General features: G+C 43.9%; 1 protein-coding gene across 1 annotated transcript; it reads right to left on the reverse strand.

Moving 5' to 3' along the window:
• Window positions 1-5,877: 5,877 nt before the first annotated feature.
• On the reverse strand, window positions 5,878-11,349 carry LOC133365518 (uncharacterized). The gene is given in 4 exon segments (XM_061587499.1): window positions 5,878-6,208; window positions 6,246-7,500; window positions 7,697-9,166; window positions 9,726-11,349. Coding segments are annotated over 4 exon segments (4,680 nt in total).
• Between the last annotated feature and the right edge of the window lie 11,165 nt (window positions 11,350-22,514).

A 22,514-nucleotide genomic window follows, 5' to 3' on the forward strand; every position in this document is an offset into this window, starting at 1 on the left:
TCCCGGACCTTGCCTTGCCACAAAACAAACATTTTCCCTGGGGGCGCAAAAAGGTTAAAACTGCACATGCAGCAAAGTAGCCAGGGAGGACTACTCCCTCACACCAACTGCAAACACAGTATTAACACACATACACACAAGTCATCGTCTCTCCCCAGTCTGCCGCTGCCTCCTTGCCTTCCAGCTCCTTTCTTCCTCCACTCCATTCTTCTCCACCCTCGTCCGTTTCTTCACAATTTTTTCTCCACTCCACCCCCATCTTGCTCTCTACCTCCTCCCTCATTGCCTCCTAAACACCCACACAGCAAGAGGGAATAGCAATGCTAGAAGCACATGATTTTTATCCATGAATCAGAGGAGCAGAATGCTCCCCCCACTCCCCCCAAGTAACTCCTGAAAGTAACAGTGGAGACATTACAATTTCAGGTCAAAAGTAATGCAATTTCTCCTCATTCTATTACAATTAAAATGTAAAGCAATTACCCACTCGTTCCTCAAAACAGTAATAAATTACAACTAATTCATTTTTCGTAACAAATTACTTCCAAGCTCTGAAGATTTCCCTTTTCCTACCCCTGCAATGAAATCCTTCTCACAAGGGCTTTTTGCAATGGAGAAGGGGCTGTTGCACTATCTTTACATGTGGCTGCAGATTAATGTGTACTGTTGCCCTGAGTGGAATGGAATAATGGTCTGTATCAGGGATGATGGCCTCTCCACCTGGCCTAGAGGTCTCTTATTTGCACTTTCCCCCATTGCAACTAACGTTGGAAATTGCCTTCTGTTGGTCAGTACATGGCTTTTTTCAAGTCTAATTGCTCTCTCTGTGTGTGTGGCATGTATGTTTGGGTGGGTGGCCATGCCCACTCTCACCATGCTTCCTTCTGTCCTCTTGTCTTGGCCACTCCCATAATTAGTACTGTATGCAGCACCCAGAGGGTTATCCAAGAGGCACTGCAAGCCATGGATCATAAAAGGTTACCCACCCATTTTAATGCATGAAATGAAATGAAATTTATTGTTACAGTCATTTGACCATTTCAGACAGACAAGATACAAAGACATATGTCAATAGAATAAAATGGGTACAAATAATTTCAATATTTAGTTTGACAATAATGCATGAAGAGAGCCTGGCTGGGAGTCCAGAGTCTGTGAGTTCAAATCCCTGCTTGTGTCTCCTGGGTGTTTTTTTTTTTTTAAAGCAGAACTTTTTGCCATTAGGTAAGTAACAGGGAGAAAAGTGTGGAATGAAGGAATGATTAATGCAAAGACATCTAAACACCCACAAACACATCAGGATGAATGCTCATTGTTGTAAAACTGCCCTGCAAACAAGGCTTCCCATCTGCTACTGGGCCTAATGTACAAAGCTCTGAACAACTTAGGCTCAGGATACCTTAAAGACTGCTTTACCCTGTATGTCCCAAGTCAATCACTTAGATCATCTGGGGGAACACTGTTAGTGGTCCGCCATGGACCAGAAACACAACTCTTCTCCATAAGAAATTGTGCCTTCAGCTTAGTAGACCCAACTCAATGGAATTCCCTCACCTTTGAAATCAAGCAGGCATTGTCCCTGCTAAGCTTCCTGTGACAGCATGGGAGTGTTGTTGTTTATTGGTTTGTTTTTACAGTATGGTTAACATTGTTGTAAATCGCTTGGAGATCTTCAGGTAACAAGTAACAAATAAATTGAATACATTATTATTATTATTATTATTATTATTATTATTATTATTATTATTTATTGGACACCAGGCTAAAACGGAGACCTTTGCACTGTCAATGTTCTAACGTTTTATTCTCCAGTGTTTTGATTTATGTTTTAAATTTTGTGTATTGTTTTTTTCCCCTACTGTAAACCACTTTTAGACATTCAGTGAAAAGTGGAGTATAAATTCCTTAAATAAAAATAAATGAGAATGAATGCTCATTAAAGCCTGGGCAGAGCCTAACCTCTGCATAAGCTTGGTGCAAGCAAATCAGGATGAATGCTGAATAAATAGGTCATGAGGAGGAGCCCTAAATAGATTAAGCCTGCAATCCAATACATATCTACTCGGAAGTAAGATCCATTGGGTTCAGTGGGACTTACTCCCAGGTAAGTATGTATTGGATTGCAACCTAAATAAACAAACTATTAAATGTGCAGGAGTCCTTCTCACCTGACCGCTCGAAAATACCACATTAACTGAAATCTATTTCAAGAATAGGTCTGAAGAGAAACAAAGCTGGAAGGTTTTTTTTTAATCTCTTCATTATATTAGACATTTGTGGTTTTGTCCGTGTTAACACCTTTCAGTCCCCCCCCCGTCTTTGTTTATGCAGATATCAGTTTTTACCATTTGTTTTCTAAAACAAGTTTTCCAACCAGCTTTCTTTAATGTTGGTATTTTCTCTCCTTATAACCTTTTAAAAGACTGCAGCGAGAGAATGTGCAATAGAAAGAAAGAAAAACACCAAGCCGGTGCAGGCCTCACCTCACCACATCACCCTCAGATGTTCTCCCACTTGCTCTGCCTCTCTCATTTCAGCAGGGCATTTCCCTCCCTACCTCTTAATTTCCCACCACATTGGCTTTTGTGTCGCATTGTGCCTATATGGCAGTAGCATAAAATCCAAAAATGAAACTAAATGAACTTCTGAGAACTTCTACTGGAAAATACCTTCCCTCTCTTTGTTTGAAGGCACAAGCAAGGCCAGTCAGAGGGGAGGCCCCAGCAGGGCCATTTGGCTTGGGCCTTGCACTCAAAGGGGGCCTCATATTTAGACACTTGTCAAGTTTCACAGCTTGTTTTTATGCACATCGGACTAGCATGTGACACCCTCTCAGCTAGTAAGTGTTACGGTAGAAGAACAGAGTCTCAGGCCCAAATTCGGTTCAACAGATGGCTTTATTGCTAGCAGAGGCACAGGGGAATTTGTCCTCCAAACTGCGCCCCCAGGCAGATGAGGCACAGCACTTTTATTCAGTTACAGGCAACAAAGATACAAAGATACAATTCTCCAACTGTGAGCTTGGTAATTTTCCATTCTAAAGCAATCTTCTGCGCTTGCGCCTCCCTCTGGCCTACGTGTTAAACTCTCCTTTACTAATGGCGTTCTGCTACCCTCACAGTCCTCCCCTTGATACTTCACTGACCCTCACTAAGAGGTTCAGGGAGTATCATTCTCACATGTAGCTATGGATCTGTATTCATACAACGCCATTAGCTGTACTGCTGTCCTCCTGTCTGCTATGTTTTCCATCATGTTTCTTAGCCCTTGCATAATCAGAGGTAAAATACAAGGTAACAAAACACACATCAAAATTCCCACAAGTATTATTCCAATGATACCTCGTATCCCTCCTACCCATTGGAATCATGGGCCCAATCCTTTCGCCCACTCAAATCCTTTCCATGTTTGCACAGGCACATGTGCAAGCTTAATTATTTTATCAGTTATGTCTTCTATTACTTTTCCATTATCATCAATGTGTAGACAGCAATTAGTCAAATTAAACTTCCCACAGACTCCTCCTTCCGCTGCCAACAGGTAATCAAGGGCGAGCCTGTTTTGATATACAGCATTCCTAAGCTGGGTCTGTGTTTTAGACAGGACAGTCAAGGCTCTTGCAGTTTCATTCGTTATAAGTTCAAGCACCGCCTGTAACCGAATTATTCTATTCAACATGTAAATTGGGGTTCTGTACCCATAAGACCCATCCTGGGCCCAGGTCGCAGGTCCATAGTACTGGACTATTCTCTCAGGGGGCCACTCATCATCCTTCCAGTCACCAATCTTAATCGTCATTCTTTTTTTTCTATCATACACTGGATGTTCCAACCGAACCCCTGCACTGAGGGGGATGAGAAAGAAGGATGGTCTGACCTCTCCTAGGGTACAAGTTCCCTCCCAGGGTTCGGGTAGTTCGGAATAAGCATATTTCCCACAAACCCAGTAAAACCCTGGCAATGCTTTCCAGGAATTATTGTTAACAACTGATAAATTTAATCTTAACTTTAACTCCAATGTCCATAACAGGTTAACCGGAATCATAGAGGCATTGGGCCAATAACTAACAGTGGACTGATTCAAAATGGTCATGGTTTCACAGGGCATCTGACCTATCTGCGGGGCTCCGGGGGAGATTCTTTGTACGCACCAACGACCAAGGGTAGCCTTCAGTATCCATTGACTGTGGGGGTTTGAGACATTGGTAGTGTTATAGGGCTGACTAACATCCAACTCAGCAGCTTCCCAGGGCCAGTGATCTGCAATCTGACTCCCCCCACAAACATAACAGTTGCTGATATTTAAAGTGGTGGCAACAGTTTCTGCAAAAGTAATAAACAAATTTCTGGCCACTTCAGGCACCTGAAAAGGGGTTTTTATTTCCTCCCAGAATTCGGAGAAGAAGGTCTGCTGCAAGGTATGACCCGCCTCTGTCAATTGGACGAGTTTCAGATAAAATAATCCTAATGGGTCCTTTCCCCGGCCATGAATGCATAACCCAAAGTGTTGCCCAAACTTACTCAGAAAGGCCTGTGGATTATTAATAGTAAAATTTACATAATTACACTTTCGAGGCCCGCAGTCACTTCGTACTGTGACCTTAGAAAGATGAGCACGTATCCCGGTAGTTTGCCAGGGGGCCCAGCCCACACAGTTCCAGTAAGGACATTGATTCGTGCATTCAGTACTTATTCCTTTTTCCGGGCAGATGTATTTGTCATTCCATGTATAGGTCTTCTCCCAATCATAACCTCCACATTGGTCAGGCCATTTTGAAATCTCACAAGGCTCAATTTTGATCCACGCTTTAGTATTAGGGGTGGCTAACCTAATTTGGGAGAGCACCCGTCCACTCTGCGTGCCTTCCCTTACCTGGAGCCACCACTGTTCAGGATTTTCTTTGGGGTCATAGCAAGTTGTCTGATTTCCCTGAGTACAGGCTGAGTAACTAACGTTACGAAACTGGCAAGCGACAGTTGTTCCTTTACAACTGAATTTACTCTGATAAACTATAGTGTCCTGGATATTGTTATGGTTCCTAACAGTCTTAATACAAATCCTGCATAATGGGAGGGAAGCCATTTCACAGTGGGGAGGAAACAACAGCAGCATTAGAATAACCCCAAACTGTTCCCATCAGACTCTTATTATATGACTATGGCTATGACAGCAAGATTATTATGGAATACTGATAATGAAAGATTGGACACTGAAATTACTGGACTTAACAGGACTATTGAAGATGGAAGATGAAATTAATAGGGATAATGGAATAATGGCTATTGAAATTATTGGACCTAACAGATTTTGATGAGATGGATTAATCGATATGTTTATTTGGACTATGGTTATGACAATAAGATTATTATTATTATTAACGAGATGGATTAATCGACATGTTTATTTGGAGAAAAATTGATAGATATATTTCTTAAAGAATTGAAACCTCTCTTTGACTTTTTGTGGAAAGAATAAAGTAATGTTTATGAGATTTGATGATTAATTAAGATAACTACTGGAGGAAAGTGATCTTATAATATAATTTAAGAGACAGGATTGTTATATATTGTAGACCTATAACTGATTTGATCTGCGACAAATGGGAAGTCAACATTTTATTTTTTTGTTTAATCATTTTTGTTTTGTTTTGTTTTTTGTCTTTGAATGTTTTATGATTTTGTTTTGTATGTTTTATGAAAATTTGAATAACAATTATTGTAAAAAAAAAAAAAAAAAAAAGAATAACCCCAAACTGGAACAGTATAATCAAATAAGACAATTTACAACAGGGCATTCTAGTTGAAGTTGGGCAAATCTGAATCTTCGGGCGGTGTCCCACTACTCTATCCAGGACGGTAGGGGATGCAGCGCCCTCAGCTATTTCGCTCCCTCGGTTGCCGGTCCCGAGGAGGCTTCTCCCGTCGCGTCCCGCGGGGTGGCCTCCCTTCTCAAGGTCATCTTCAGGTCTCTCTGGTTGGCAATCGTCCATCCTTCCGGAGAGGCTATTTTAGCGCAACTCCAGTGGATCCAGGTAGGATTTCCTTCAACCTTTAAGGCAGTAGGGGTAGTTAATAAGACAACAAAAGGTCCTTCCCAAATTTTTCCCAATGCATCTTCCTTGTAACTTTTGACCCATACTGTATCTCCGGGGCGGAATCCATGGACGGGTGGTGAGTCCCAAGGGGCTCTGTTCTGTGTATTGACCTATCTCTAGAACAGTTCGGTTTAATTCTCTTAAAATGCACTTCAGGTTTATTTCCCCCCTTAATGTCAGGGTATCCACTGCCACAGGCAAAGGTGGTGGCCTCCCGTAAACCAGTTCATATGGGGTGAGACCATTAGCTCCAGGTGTACATCTCATGTGTAACAAAGCCACCGGCAGCATCTGAATCCATTTAGTCTTTGTTTCCGCGCACATTTTCCTGAGGTGCAATTTGAGGGTCTGATTGGCCCGTTCAACCGCTCCGCTGCTCTGAGGTCTCCAGGCACAATGGAGTTTCCAGTCCACTCCAAGAGCTCTGCTGAGTTTTTCCGTCACTTCAGCTTGGAAGGCTGCGCCGTTATCACTGTTGATCTGTCGGGGTAACCTGTACCTGGGGATGATGTCCTCAAGTAAATGCTTTACTACTCCCTTGGATCCTTCAGACCGGACTGGCCAGGCCTCAACCCATCAGGAAAAGGTGCATACAGTCACTAATAAAAGTTTGTAGCCCCCGGCTGGTGGCATATGGGTGAAGTCCACCTGGATCACTTGAAACGGGCGACTTCCCCGGAGAATCTGGCCTGGTTCAGGGACGGGTCCTCTTCGGGGATTGTTTCGGGCACAAGTTACACATCGTCGAGATGCTTCAGTGCACAGGGAAGCAAGTTTATCAATAAACATATTCTCAATTAAGTGTCGGAGTGCCTCTTTTCCTAGGTGGCATTGATTGTGCATATGGAAAACGGCCGTACGGGCTAACCTTTGGGGTACCCAAATCCTGCCATCAGTAAGAACATACCAGCCCTGTTGAAGGGTATAATTTTGTCTCTGACTCTCCTCAATTTCTTCCTGGGTATATTGCGGGCCCTGAGTCAGAGAGGGTAACGAAATAGTCATTATATTGTCAGTCTTGGGTAAGGATTCCAGGGCGGCTTCTTTGGCAGCCTTATCAGCTCTAGCATTCCCTCTAGCCACAGGGTTAGCTTTCCCTGTGTGGGCTCGACAATGGATTACAGCCACTCGTGCAGGCTTCCAAATGACTTCCAGTAATTGGTGAATTTCAGGGGCATGTGCCACCTCCTTGCCTTCTGCAGTCAGAAATCCTCTTTCCCGATAAAGGGCTCCATGTACTTGAACAGTTAAGAAAGCATATTTAGAATCGGTGTAGATGGTAACCTTTTTCCCTTCAGCCCACTTCAAGGCTTCAATTAGGGCTATGAGTTCGGCTTTCTGGGCAGACGTACCAGGTGGCAGAGGTTTAGCCATTAGGATTTGATCTTCAGTGACCACAGCATACCCTGCATGCCGGACTCCATTTATGATCAGTAAACAATATAACTCCCCCAGGGATTGGTATATCCTTCAAATCTGGTTGGCTGGAATGTACGGTTGACATAATTTCATCACACTGGTGTATTAATCGTCCAAGCAGGGGCATCAGGGTAGCCGGATTCAGGGTCGCTCGGTCCCTTATAATTATGTTAGGATTTTCACATAGCTGGGCTCGATATTTTACCAAGCGAGAGTTGGTCATCCATTTAGGCCCATGCACTTCTAGTAAAGATTGGATAGAATGGGATGCAGTCACTTCTATAGTTTGGCCGTACGTCAGTTTGACAGCTTCTGTCAAGAGAAGCGAGGCTGCCACTATACTCCGGAGACAGCCTGGCCATCCTCGGCTAACAGGATCCATATTTTTGCTGAGATACGCGACCGGTCGGTTCCAGGTTCCAACTTGCTGGGTGAGAACTTCCACAGCGGTTCCTTTTCTCTCATCGACAAAAAGCTGAAAGGGTTTAGTAATGTCTGGTAACCCTAAAGCAGGTGAGCTAGTTAATGACTGCTTTAACCGTTCTAAGGCCTGGATTTCTTCTCTTGTCCAATTTATGGGACAAGATTCTGGCACCCTTCCTGTTAACAGATCGTATAATGGTCTAGCCATGGAAACATAATCTAAAATCCAAATACGACAGTAGCCAGCCATTCCCAAAAATACACGGAGCTCCTTCTTGTTGGTAGGCCAGGGCAGGCAATTAATAGCCTGGGTTCTACTACTGCCTAAAACACGGGTATCCTTCTTGATCGTGAATCCTAAGTAGGTGACTTCTTGGCTACATATTTGAGCTTTGGCCCTACTAGCACGGTACCCACAGTTCTGGAGCCATCTGAGTAATTCGACCGTGTCGGTGGAGCATTCTTGTTCAGTCCGGCAGGGCAGGAGGAGGTCATCTACATACTGAAGCACTAACCCAACCTCTTCTTGGAATTGCTGAAGGTCCTTGGCTAGTTGCTGGCCAAACAGGGTGGGTGAATTCTTGAACCCTTGAGGCAACCGTGACCAGGTGAACTGTCTTTTCCGACCAGTCTGTGGATGTTCCCAGGTAAAAGCAAAGATTGCTTGAGAATCAGGATGTAAGGGGATAGTGAAGAAAGCGTCTTTCAAATCAATCACAGAATACCACTGACTTCCTCCAGGGATCAAACCTATCAGAGAGTATGGATTAGCGACCGCCGCCACAATATCTTTGGTTTGCTGATTTACCAATCGGAGGTCTTGCACTGGACGATAGAGGGGGACTGGTCCAGAACTGGGCTTTATTACAGGTAATAAGGGGGTATTCCAAGCAGATGTGGTTGGTACCAGGACCTTAAGTTGAACTAATTTCCCCAAATGTTCATGCATGGAGATTCGGGCCTCTGCTGGAATTGGGTACTGGGCTTGATTAACTACGGTGTAATCGTCCTTTAATTCTATCCGAAGGGGTATGGCCAGTCTGGCCAACCCTCCAGGGTGATCTTCAGCCCACACTCCGGGCACAGCCCCGATGACACGGAGGGCTGTCGGTGACTGATGAATAATTGCCGGTGCACACAGACCCATGGCTGGTCCGAGCCTCCAGGCTTCTTGGAGGGGGCAAGTCAACGTCAGAGGCTGTCCGTTAGCCGTGGCGGTGACTCGGCCATCTGGGTGAAAAGACAAGGTAGCTTGAACTTTACAGAGTAGATTGCGGCCGATTAATGGTATTGGACAAGAAGGGATCAGGATGAACTCGTGATCAACCTCACAGGAACCAACCTTGGTGCCTACTGGTTTAAACTGGGGGGCCTGAAGGATTTGTCCTCCCGCCCCTATGACAGGTATGTAGGTTTTCTTTTTAATGGGTAACTCAACAGGCAGCACATTGAGGACCGAACGCTGAGCTCCGGAGTCCAGAAGGCCCTTGATTTTCCTGCCTCCCACAGTGATTTCCAGTACGGGGTCGGGAGGCAGAATGCCCCATAGGCATCCTCAGTCCTCCCCTTGATAATAGTCTTCCATGGTCATAGTGCGGGTAGGTTGTCCAATGGGGGGGTGGAGGTCAGAACGGGGGAGCCTGAGGATTCAGGTTTCCACATCCTCTTCCCCGGCTTTGTCCTCGATGGGACATATTATCCTGTCCACATCCTCTTCCCCACCCTGGAGGTCTTTCCAGACATTCATTTTTCCAATAGCCTTCCTTTTTACAATATGCACATTGATTACATCCTAAAGACGGACGAGGGTGTGGGAATTGTTCTCGTGACTCCTGGGGCCTCAGGACAGCTGCAAGAAGATTAGCCTTTTCCTTCATCCGTTTTACTTGTTCCCGTTTCTCTTCCACATCTCGATTGAGAAATACTTTATCTGCTAGGACCTTTAACTGGCTGAGGGGCATTCCTTCGAAGCCCTCAGCTTTCTGTAACTTCTTTCTGATGTCCGGTGCTGATTGGGACACGAAGGCCAGCGCCACTGTCTGTCGGTTCCTTTCATCCTCAGGGTCTATGGGGGTGTATCTCCGGTATGCCTTAAAAAGTCGTTCAAGAAAAGCCCCAGGGCTTTCATCCTTTTCCTGGACTACATTGTGGATCTTTTGCATGTTCATCATTCGCTTCCGGCCCTTTTCCACCGCTTCGATAAAAGCTTGTTGGTACTGACGCATGGCTATACGGTCCGCTCCACTAGAAAGGTCCCAGCGTGGGTCTACAGTTGGAGCATATCTGGCTATATACATTGCTCGATCTTCGTCACCCACTCCCTCCCACTTGGCAATTTTGCCTGCAGCCTCTTCCAAGTTAGTCTGAATTTGCATTCGTTGCTCCGTAGTCATCAAATATCCCTGTAACTGTTGTATATCAGACCAGGTGGGGTTCTGAGCTGACACTATACCTTCAACCATATCCACAAATTTCTCCGGTTCCTCCTTGTACGATGGTCCATGATTTTTCCAGTTGAGCAAATCGGAGGAACTAAATGGCACATACGTATAGGTATCAACCGATTTGTAGACTACTTTGCCGGGATCAATTGGGTCTGAGGCGGGAACCATAGCTGGGACGGTGCGAACAGGCAGGATCTTAGAGTCTGCAAGGTTGCTTTCATCTGTATTTTTGTCCCTTCTTTGACTGGTACTTATCTCTTTCCTCTGTTTAAAGGGGCTGGGCTTCCCCAACTCTTTTTCTATTAATCGGGCAGATCTCCAGAGGATTTCAACGCCCTCTCCTGCGGGGCTTTCTTGACCCTCTGCCCCGGGCAGCAGAGGGTATAGGTGTTTATCCGGAGTCTCATGCTCTACCGACCGAGTCTCAGTTACAAGGGGTGGTGGAGCTGATGGTGCCGGAGATGGACAAGGACACACATACGGCAGAGGTGATTCTTCAGGCTGAGTTCCTAAAACAAGTTTTTCTGATTTCTCGGCCTGGTCTTCTGAAGCTGTTTTCTGTTTCCGGGTGACAGTATAACACAGGTCGGGCTGCACCTTGGCCTTCTGATTCATTTTGCGACCCGCCTTAGGGGCCTTCTTAACCTGAGTTAGCATAATCATAGCTGCATTTTCCACCCATTTCTTCGCCCAGGGCGGTAGATTGTTAGCCACCTTCTTCCATCCTTCCACATAATGGATATCCTCGGGACATCCAGGATTGCCTTCCACTATGACTACGTTCCAGAGGCGGGAAATGGCCGGACCATAAAAAGTACCTTCAGAGGGCCAATCCACCAGGGGTCTGAGTCCTGGCCAGTCCCAGGAACACTTAGTCTTCATGGCCTCTATATTGCAGGTGCTAGTATCAAAGACTTCAGAAAAGTGTTTGACCATGAGAGCCAAAGGGGTTGAAGAGCCTCCCCCCATCCTAACCTAGTTCTTTCCTAACCTAATCAAATCAGGACAGAAAACAACACAAAGAAGGGGAGGATCACAGGATACAAGCCGGCTATAGGAATTGGGGGAGTCGACCTGCTGAAGTGAGGGTTTCAGGCATACACCACTGCCCACGTCTCCCGGACTTTCAAGACACCCTAGGGCATCCCAGGACTAGTGCGTCCAACGGCCAGACGTGGGAATCGAGTGGTCAGTCACACACTCACCAAACAAATGACAGGAAACCCTCCTCCCAATCCTCCCGACAGAGAAACAGAAATGGGGGCGGATCAGACCCCCCTTCGACCCACTGGGATCGGCTGGCAGGCAGAAACAGGACAGTAATGAGAAAGATCCCCTTATACTCACCTGGCGGTGAACACCTCCGGTACCAAGTGTAAAGCGATCTGGACCGAACTTCCGAAAGGACCTCGTTGGTTCAGCGCCGCTCCCCGGCGTCTCCCTCAGCTCTATCGGGCATCAGCAACTGCTGAAGGCGCGCTCCCAAGGGAGGTGGTGAAGCGAACCGGGGAGCCACGGGGACCAAGGCGGATACAGGGGAAATATCCCTGACCGAGACTCCAAGTAGAGCAGGGGGGGATACCCCTGATCTCAAGTCCCTGTTCGGGCGCCAAATGTTACGGTAGAAGAACAGAGTCTCAGGCCCAAATTCGGTTCAACAGATGGCTTTATTGCTAGCAGAAGCACAGGGGAATTTGTCCTCCAAACTGTGCCCCCAGGCAGATGAGGCACAGCACTTTTATTCAGTTACAGGCAACAAAGATACAATTCTCCAACTGTGAGCTTGGTAATTTTCCATTCTAAAGCGATCTTCTGTGCTTGCGCCTCCCTCTGGCCTACGTGTTAAACCCTTCTTTACTAATGGCGTTCTGCTACCCTCACATAAGCAATGTGATTTGGTAAAAGACATAGGTTTTTTTGTTTACTGATACACTACAGATTTGTCATATTAAAGAGGGGCGGAGCAATCCAACTCAAGGGAAGCAGGCTTAAATTGTGCTGGAGCAAAAGAAGCTGGCGTAAAGTTGCACCGTATCCAGTTGCCATTCAGGAGCCCCTGGGTTGACTGAACGCCGGCTCAGCTTGGAGCTGCACCCAGGGACCCAGAAAGTAAAAGCCTGCTCTCCTAAATACCCCTACTGGGTAGTAAGCCCTTTCCATTGACTTCTATTGCAATTATTTTCTCACTGACCTTTTTCCTGGTGTCACTTTTTCCTGGACTGGGACCTGCAAGAGCGCGCCGAACACGAGTTGGATGTGGCCTAAGCCCCCTCACCTTGGCCCCTTCTCTGACATGCCCCTTTTTGGGGCCTTAGCGCAGTCTTGGCTGAGCTGGCTGGGTCAGGCTGAAGGACTTATGCCAGCATAGCGCAGCTAAGCCGGGACCCAGCTGGCTCAGCTACAGATCCGCCATATCCAACTACCCTCAGCTCAGCATAAATACGAATTGGAATCCACCCTTAAAAATGTTCATGAACATTAATAAACATGTATCTGTTCTGATGGCACAAGGTTAGACTGTGATAAACATGCCCTCTGAGATCAGCTGATTACATAAACGAATCACTCGCTCTCTTTTTTCATGCCTTATTTTGGTTTTGTATGTTGTCATTTATTTATTTATTTTGGCTAGTGGCCTCAAAAGCTAGAAGTAGCCCAGGCCTCTCTGGTCCTCTGAGAGGGTCTGGGCACAAGCTTAGACTCACAGCCACTTACCAAGATCCACCTGGGTAATATTTGATTATCTTTTAATTTAGCCCACTTTAGGTTTAGAGTTCCGAGCTGCAATTTAGCAGCACCATCAGGGCAGGCTTTGGGGCAGATGTCCGGGGCCCCACTCAGCAGTATGAACAAGAGAGCCCCCAAATGCTGCAGGGCTTTTCATTATCATAAAGAGGGGCTACCTTAAGGCCTTTAAGTCCAAAGCCTAAAATTATTTCGTTGCACCAGTGCTGCAATGCTAAGCATTGATCTGGAGTCGAGGGTGAGGCAGTGATGTGGCCAGGTTTGCAGATGTGATATCATTTTACTCAGGATGGTGAAAACCAAAGCAGACTGTGAAGATTTCCAAGAGTACCAAACTGGGAATGGAGAACAAAAATGGCAAAGGAGGTTTAGTATAATCTTAGTATAAACTGAGGCATATTAGGCCTCAAAATCCTAGCTTCATATAGACACCGATGGGTCTAGCCTGGTGGTGACTAACCAAGGAAGTGATCTAGGGATAGCAGCGGATAGCATATTGAAAATAAAGTGAATGTGCACCAGCTGTGAAAAAACACAAATTCTATGTTAGGAATAATTAGGAAACGAACTGAAAAAAAATATGCCAGTATTTTAAAGCCATTGTGGTGTGGTCGTATTTGGAACATTACCGAGTTCTAATTCCAACATCTCTGCAGGAAAAAGTATAGAAAAGAGCAACACAAACGATTGTGGCATTGGGGTTTCTTCTGAGGAAATGTAACAGTGTTTGGTGCTGCTGTTTATGTCGGAATTCTGTTGAGTTGCTTCAACCCACCAAGTTGGAGTTGAACCTCATACATTCCAACAGTTTAGAGGAAAGATGACTAGGTAGGTAGAGGGGGACAAATCAAGAACAGTGTGGGCAAACCGGTTAGAGGGATTTTTTTCTCTAACACTGTACCTTGGAGACACCCAATGAAACAGATTGGTAGCAGATTTAGGATGGGCAGGGGTTTGCCACCATAAGACATGGTGAAGGCCACCAGCTTGAATGTCTTTAAAATGAGATTAGACATGGAACTACTTGATTTTTTAATGCACTAGACAAATTCGTGGAGGATAATGCTGTCAATGGGGATCAGGCACGTTTAAGAATGAGCAAACTATCAGTTAGTCATGATAAATATATCACCTCCAGTATCAGAGGTGATATGCCTGTGAACACCAGTTGCTGGGGGAACACAAACAGGAGAGTGCTATTGTGTTTTTGTCCTGCTTGCAGGCTTCCCATAGGCATCTGGTTGGCCACTTCAAGAACAGGATGTTTGGACAGAAGAGCCTTTGGACTGATCCAGCAGGGCTCTTCTTATGTTCTTTGAAGACCTGGTTGCTTGAGCAAAGCTCAGCTGGAACAGGAAGCTTTATACCAGCCTTCCCCAACCTGGTGCCCTCCAGATATTTTGCCTGTGCTAGCTGAAGCTAATGGCAAAACAACTAAGGGGACAGTGCCAGGTTGAGGAAGGATGCCATATACTCTTTCCTGTTCAGGATGATCCAATGACCAGCTTAGAAAGCAGAGTCAGCCAAGATACATCACTGAGGAGCTGCCCCCTGCAGTTCAGTAGCTCGCCACATGGGGCAGCTGTGCACAGATCCCTACAGATAATGCGCAGGAGTCTGTTTGGATACTCAATGAGACAAGATGCCTAGTGTACTTCTATTGGGGTAATGTGACTGTGTTAAGATTAGAACTGCAGTCCAGAAGGCATCTTCACAGAGTCTGATCTGCCTGGTTCGCTTGAAGGAACAGAGTGCTGATGATGCAGGAGGTGAGGGGTCATATATATCCTGCTTATACGTGAAGCCTGCAATGGTGCCTCATCCAAGGGATGGGCCAGGTCTACTCCAACTTAGCTTAAGTAATGCTGGAACATCAAGTGTTCCTCAACATCTCAGTGCAATCCACAAGGCTGGTGTTTTATTATTTATTTTTTGCGTTTATATTCCACCTTTCTGCCAAAGTGCCCAAGATGGCTTACTGTTGTAAAATATTCAAACAAATAAAGGATATAAAATGTAAAGTTGGTCCTGGCCCTGGGGGGAGGGGGAAACAGCCCCACTGCATCAGGCCCCCAATGTTGACTTTGTGCTCTCTTCTTCCTTCTCCTTTTAAAATGCATTTATTGATTTTTATTGGGAAAGATGAATGGGTACAAAAGGGAATAAATGCATTTTGATTTTTCAGGTGTTGATGGTGTGGAACCCGAGTGTAAGGAATATAGGAGAATCTGAAAAGGGGCAAATGAAACTGTGACAGCCTATTTAATATGTAACAATGCGACACCCAGCCCACACAATGCTAAGTATAGCACAAGGTGTTAATAATTGTTCACTAGTGTGTTCAGACTTTGAGGATCTGCAAGACTCATGTATAAAAGGCAGCTGTTTTGATGAGCAGAGAACGCCATACTACTGCCAGTGTATTCAGTTGGGAGAAAATTCCTTTTAATATGGTAGCATTATTTCCTTTGATGCTGATGATGATATAATGAGAAATTGGCAACATTTGGTTATTAAATGTTCATTTTTCCATTCTAAAAATGTTAATGTGACAGCTTCCTTTGGACGCATAAAATCTATCAACAAATAGTAGGTTAGAAAAGTCACCCATTTACCACTTTAAAGGCATGATCTAGGTAGGTACTAAATTTTGATATGTAAGAACATAAGAGCCTGCCGGATCAGGCCAGTGGCCCATCTAGTCCAGCATCCTGTTCTCACAGTGGCCAACCAGGTGCCTGAGGGAAGCCCGCAAGCAGGACCCGAGTGCAAGAACACTCTCCCCTCCTGAGGCTTCCGGCAACTGGTTTTCAGAAGCATGCTGCCTCTGACTTAGGGTGGCAGAGCACAGCCATCATGGCTAGTAGCAATTGATAGCCCCGTCCTCCATGAATTTGTCTAATCTTCTTTTAAAGCCATCCAAGCTGGTGGCCATTACTGCATCTTGTGGGAGCAAATTCCATAGTTTAACTATGCGCTGAGTAAAGAAGTACTTCCTTTTGTCTGTCCTGAATCTTCCAACATTCAGCTTCTTTGAATGTCCATGAGTTCTAGTATTATGAGAGAGGGAGAAGAACTTTTCTCTATCCACTTTATACACTTCTATCATGTCTCCTCTGAACCGCCTTTTCTCTAAACTAAAAAGCCCCAAATGCTGCAACCTTTCCTCGTAAGGGAGTCTCTCCATCCCCTTGATCATTCTGGTTGCCCTCTTCTGAACCTTTTCCAATGTAGAGCAATAATGCACTGGAGAGAGAGTATAAATCTATTTTTGGATGAATTCTGACCCAATCAGGGTTGATATTTATCTAATCTCACCTCCTGTTTAACCAACCTGGTGGCTGTGGGATGTAACATTAAGCTATTTGAAGATATATTGTTGACTTAAAGGACTGGGCAGATATTCTATCTAGATAGAACAGATGGTAACTTCTCTGTTGGCCAAGCTAAACAATCAGATAATCTGGTATTGTTAAGAGAACTTGCTTGTACCTTTGGCATATCACTATTCACTTCCTCTTAGGGCTGGCCCAAGATGTTTTGCTGCCTAGTACAAAACAGCAAATGCTCACCCACCAAATCAAGGTAATAGTTTCCAAGTTGTTTTGACACCTGAGGCACAAAATCCCACAAGCACTTCTGCTTGGGAGTAAAAATACATTAAAAATAAATTACAAGTCCATTCAATCTCAATCAAACATTTATTATTGTCAACCAACTACGAAAGAAAGTACAAACTGTAAAAATACATAATCACAGTCTCAGAAGGTGAGAAGCTGAGAGCTAATGATTATATCAGGTCTAAGAGATATTACAACATTCCAATATATCGCTGCCTGTTCGGTAATGGATTTATTTGACCCCTCAAGGAAGATATTCAGAAGGGCCTAAATTCGTCCAGGAAACTGCCTCATAAGAGGGTAGATTATGTGTTTTCTTTTATTATTATTATTTTGTGTTTTCTGACCCCTTGATCGATAGTCTCTCATGCGTTGTTATTTACTGTTTCTAAATTATTACAAGGACAGCACCTATTTGTCAAGGGAACTTTAATAAATCTGTCATGTACAATTTTGCAGAGTAAATTTGTCAAAACGTGCCAACAAAACTGTTATTCTGTACTTGGGTACAGTAGGGCCCCGCTCATACAGCGGGTTACGTTCCGGACCACCGCTGTAAAGCGAAAACCGCTGTAAAGTGGAACGCATTGACTAACATTGACCAAAATGGTGCCTGACGGCCAAAAAATGCCGTAAAAGTGGAACAAGCACCGTAAGAGTGGGGCCTTTCTGCAATTGACAACCGCTGTATTAGCGGAATGCTGTAAAGCGAAGCGCTGTAAAGCGGGGCCCTACTGTATTGTTAGAAAATATAGATATGGCATATATTTGTTGAAGACAGCCCAAGTCAGCCCCAGTGAGTGGCTTCCACTGGGTCCAAAGGCAACAGATAAGAAGAGAACAATACACATCTTTTCAAGTATAGATCTTTCATGACATCCAAAATCAGCTGCCTAAGATTTCCACCTCTCTCTGCCTAATGGGAGGTCTGGCTGTGCAGTAAAGTAGTTGCTATTACTGTAGATGATGGCAGGTATTCTGTTTTTCAGCCTGCCTTCAAACATACTTCTCAAAAACTCTGATTCAGCCTGTCTCTTCTCCTATGATAACAAATTAGGCATTAAGTGCTTGCTTCTGCTGTGTGCTCCCTCCCATAAAGTTCTTATTGTGATAGCCCTTTTCCAAGCCCCAAGTGAGTATAACGAGGTCCACTCCCCTAGTTCAATTCTCCCTTCACTGGAGCTGGCAGTCCCACCTCACCTGCCTTTTGCAACACTTTTAAAGTTACTGACATGTCATGAAGTGACTGCCCTAAAATAGGAGCGGTAAAATATATACCCCCTCTAGGATGCACACCCCCTCTAGGGAGCAATGCCATCAGGAGTTTAGACCAAGAGGCTAAATTCCTAGCAGGGGCACCCAAGGCGGAATGGTCAAAGGAGAGACATCAGACTAAGATGCATCCAAACTCAGAGGAAGGCAATGGTAAACCACCTCTGTAATATTTGCAAGATTTGAAATGAACCACAAATGCTGGTTAGAAGGAACAAACTTTACTTCACAGTGTGTTGCTGCATAACCAAAAACTCTACTCTCATTTTCCTGCTGGTCCCATCCACAACTGATTCCCCCATACAATTACTTCTAATTCACTTGAGTTCCTACTCACATTATATCTCCCTTTTTTATTTTTAAGAAAAAAGATAGAAACTACTGTCTATATCGAATTGGTTTTCTGATCACTCTGCCTCTTGATGTAGTAACAGGTAACTCAGAGTCCAAAATCTTCTCTGGTATATCACTGGCACTTTGTGCTACAACTGTTCCACTTTTGTTGTCTTGAGACTCTGATAGGTCTACCTCTGATGGAGGTACATTTGCAGTCTCAGTAGTCTCATCCATTTTTGGTTCACAACTTAGAGTGCTTTGAAGATCTCTTCTGTTCCTTTGGTAGACAGCTAAATCATCAGTCTGAACCGAATATGATCTTGGAGTCATGTTTTGTCCAGTCATTCTCGCTGGTTTCCACACTCCATTTTGCCGAACATTAACAGAATCACCAACCTGCAAAGGTGGGTAAAGACTTTGAACCTTTGTCAAAGTAAAGCTTCTGTTTTTCTTGTCTTCTCTTCAGATGTGTCTGTATGTCACCTTTTACCTGCTGAAGTAGTAACAACGGTGCTGAGGTAGGCAACCTGGTTCTTAAACGTCTCCCCATTAAAAGTTGTGCAGGTGAGGCTGTATCTAATGTAGCCGTATTTCTGTAATCCAATAAACTAAGATAAGGATCTGTGTTATTCAGACTAGATTTCTTAAGAATCCTTTTTACTGTTTGGATCGCTCTTTCTGCCATTCCATTTGATTGAGGAAATAGTGGACTGGATGTTGTGTGAACGAAGTCCCAATCTTTGGCAAACATTTTAAAGTCTCTAGAGCAAAACTGAGGGCCATTATCACTGACAACCTCTTCAGGTATACCATGTCTTGCAAATATAGATTTGCAGTGTAAAATTACTGATCTACTTGTAGTGTCTTCAAGCAAACATATTTCCACATATTTTGAATAATAATCAACCAAAAGTAGATAGTCCTTTCTTCCAAATTCAAACAAGTCCATTCCTAGCTTCTGCCAAGGTCTTCTTGGAATTTCATGAGGTAACATTGGTTCTTTTTGGTTTTTATTTCTGAAGGTGTGACATGTGGTACATGACAGTACCAATTCTTCAGTTTGGGCACACACACCTGGCCAATATACAGCTTCTCGTGCCCGCTTTTTACATAATTCAACACCCAGATGACTCTCATGTATAATATTCAATATCTCTTTCCTCAAATCTTGTGGTACTACGATTCTGTCACTTTTAAAAATGAGTCCATCATGAACACTTAATTCCTCTCTGTAATTCCAATAAACATGTATACACTCTGGAACTTCTACTCTTCTATCTGGCCACGCCTGCAAAATGGCATTTTTCAGGATTTGCAAAATGCTATCCTTTTCAGTAGCCACCTGAAATTCTTTCAGTTTAATTCGGAGATTGGTAAATAAGATAACATGAGGTTAACAGCAACCTCAGCTTCATCAGAACTTAATCCTTCACCCTGTTCAAGATATGCCCTGGACAGGGTATCAGCAACAATTAATTCTTTGCCTGGTCTATAGTGCACTTGTAAATGATATTTCTGCAGTGTTAACTGCCATCTTTGGATTCTTGGAGGTGCATTATGCAAAGGTTTTCTGAAAATTGCCTCCAATGGTTTGTGGTCCGTTTCCACAGTCACTTTTTTGCCATAGAGAAATTGATGGAATCTTGTGCATCCAAACACTATTGCCAACATTTCCTTTTCTATTTGAGCATAGTTCTGTTGGGCCACAGTCATTGCTTTAGAAGCATATGCAACAGGTGCACCTCTTTGCAACAGTACAGCACCTAAGCCTGTAGAACTAGCGTCCACTGACAGAGTTACAGGTTCTTTCACATTATAATATTTCAAAACAGGAGTTTTTGTTAATAGTTCTTTCAACTGTGTGAATGCTGTTTCATGAACTGACATCCAGCAAAATTCAACATCTTGGGCCATCAGCTGTCTTAAAGGGGTTGTTACTGTTGACAAATTTGGGATAAACTTTGCTAGGTAAGTCACCATTCCTAGAAATCTATGAAGATCAGCTTTGTTCCTTGGGCTGGGCATTTCAGTGATGGCCTCTATTTTAGATGAATCAGGTTTTAGTCCTTTGGTTAAGATGTGTCCTAGATATTTTATTTCAGTCATGGCAAATTTGCATTTCACTTTGTTCAGTTTCAGATTCCTCTCTTGACACCTGTCCAGAACTCTCTTCGGTCTCTCATTATGTTCCTGTTTGGTCTTCCCCCACACCAGGATATCATCTATGTAGCATGTGACCCCATCAATACCCTCAAATGTCTGTTGGATCATCCTCTGATAGACCTCAGGAGCTAAAGAGATACCAAATGGCATTCCTGTAAATCGGTACCTGCCAAAAGGTGTATTAAATGTACATAGCCTGGAACTGTTGTCATCTAGCTGAATTTGCCAGAATCCACTACTGGCATCAAGAACAGTAAACAATTCTGCTTCTGCTAGCTTACTGGTAATTTCTTCTACAGTAGGTAATTGAAAATGTTCTCTTAAAATTGCTTTGTTCACATCTCTTGGATCTAAACATATTCTTATCTGGTCCTGGCCAGGCTTGTCTACAACCACAATTGAATTCACCCACTCTGTAGGTTCTTTTACCTTAACTATGACTTTTAATTGCTTCATACGAGTCAGTTCCTTTTGCACTTTATCCCTTAGTGCCACTGGAACCTTCCAAGGTGCATGAATTACAGGTGGAACCTGTGGGTTGATTTTGATGGCGTATTTCTCTGGTAAGCAACCTAAGCCTTCAAATACATATTTCTATTCAACTGCAACATCCCACTGATCTACTGGAGCTCTTTTCATTGAATTAACTCTTTGCACCAAATTTAAATTAGTCACAGCCCAGAGACCAAGTACAGCTTGTGCATCAAAGTCTACTATGTGAAATTCCAACTCAGCTCTTTGATCTTTATATTTGCAATCCAGGTTACATTTACCAGACACATGTAGTCTTTCTCCAGAGTAGGTTATTAATCTCGTATTTCAATGCTGAAGTGGTTCAGCTTGCAAGGCTTTGTATGTTTTTAAAGACATTGCATTAGCCTGTGCTCCTGTGTCAGGCTTAAAGGTCACATACTTGTGATCATTTATGAGAAGATCCACACACCATTCATCTTCCAGAGCTGTAGAATTCAATGTGCCAATGAAGAAATCATGAGCATTTTTAGTTGTATCTGCTGCTGAGAACATTTGTCTGCCTTGAAGTTTTCTATCTCTCATTTTACACATTTTAGCAAAATGATTAAGTTTGCCACATCTTCTGCATTCTTTCTCATATGCAGGACAAACATTTATGTCATGATGTCTGATACCACACTTGTAGCAGGCCTTTGCTGCTACTACAGGCCTCTGTGGCATTTCCTTTTCTTGGGGACTGGTAGTAGTGCCAGGGCTCCATTTGCTCTGAGGCTGGCTTACTTTTGGCTTTTCAAAGGTACTTTTGCCCTGTAAGGCATCCATTTGTTTTTCTGTTGCCCCAAAATCTTTCATCTGTTTTGCAGTCACTTCTTCTGCCCTGCATATATTCACTGCACACTCAAGGATTAAATCACTCTCTTTCAGTTACGTGGCTCTCAATCTGTCTTTCTGAATGCCACACACTATGCGATCCTTAATAAGAGAATCACACAGCTCCCCAAATTCACAGGTCTGTGCCAAAAGCTTCAAATCAGCCACATATTGGTCTATACTTTTTCCTTCACTCTGTATTCTAGTGAAGAACCTGTGTCTTTCATAAGTAACATTTCTCCTGGGCACACAATATGCTTCAAATTTATTCATCAAAACTTGAATTTTATATTTATCTGCATCATCATCAAACTGGAAAGTATTAAATACCTCTCTTGCTTCTTCACCTGCCACATGCAGAAATAATGCTGACTGGAGTCTCTCATCTTTCTTATCTGCTCCACTTGCAATGCAGTACAATTCAAACCCTTGCTTCCATCTTCTCCAGTTCTCTGCTGCATTTCCTTCCAACACCAACGTTCCTGGAGGCTTTAGCTGGTCTATTTTTCACTGCCTTATGTTTTTAGGTAGTCTTCTGACACCATGTAATATTTGCAAGATTTGAAATGAACCACAAATACTGGTTAGAAGGAACAAACTTTACTTCACAGTGTGTTGCTGCATGTCAGCTCTTCACTGAGACAGCAGTGTCGG

This window comes from Rhineura floridana, chromosome 10 (assembly GCF_030035675.1).
Source record: "Rhineura floridana isolate rRhiFlo1 chromosome 10, rRhiFlo1.hap2, whole genome shotgun sequence".
NCBI lineage: Eukaryota > Metazoa > Chordata > Lepidosauria > Squamata > Rhineuridae > Rhineura > Rhineura floridana.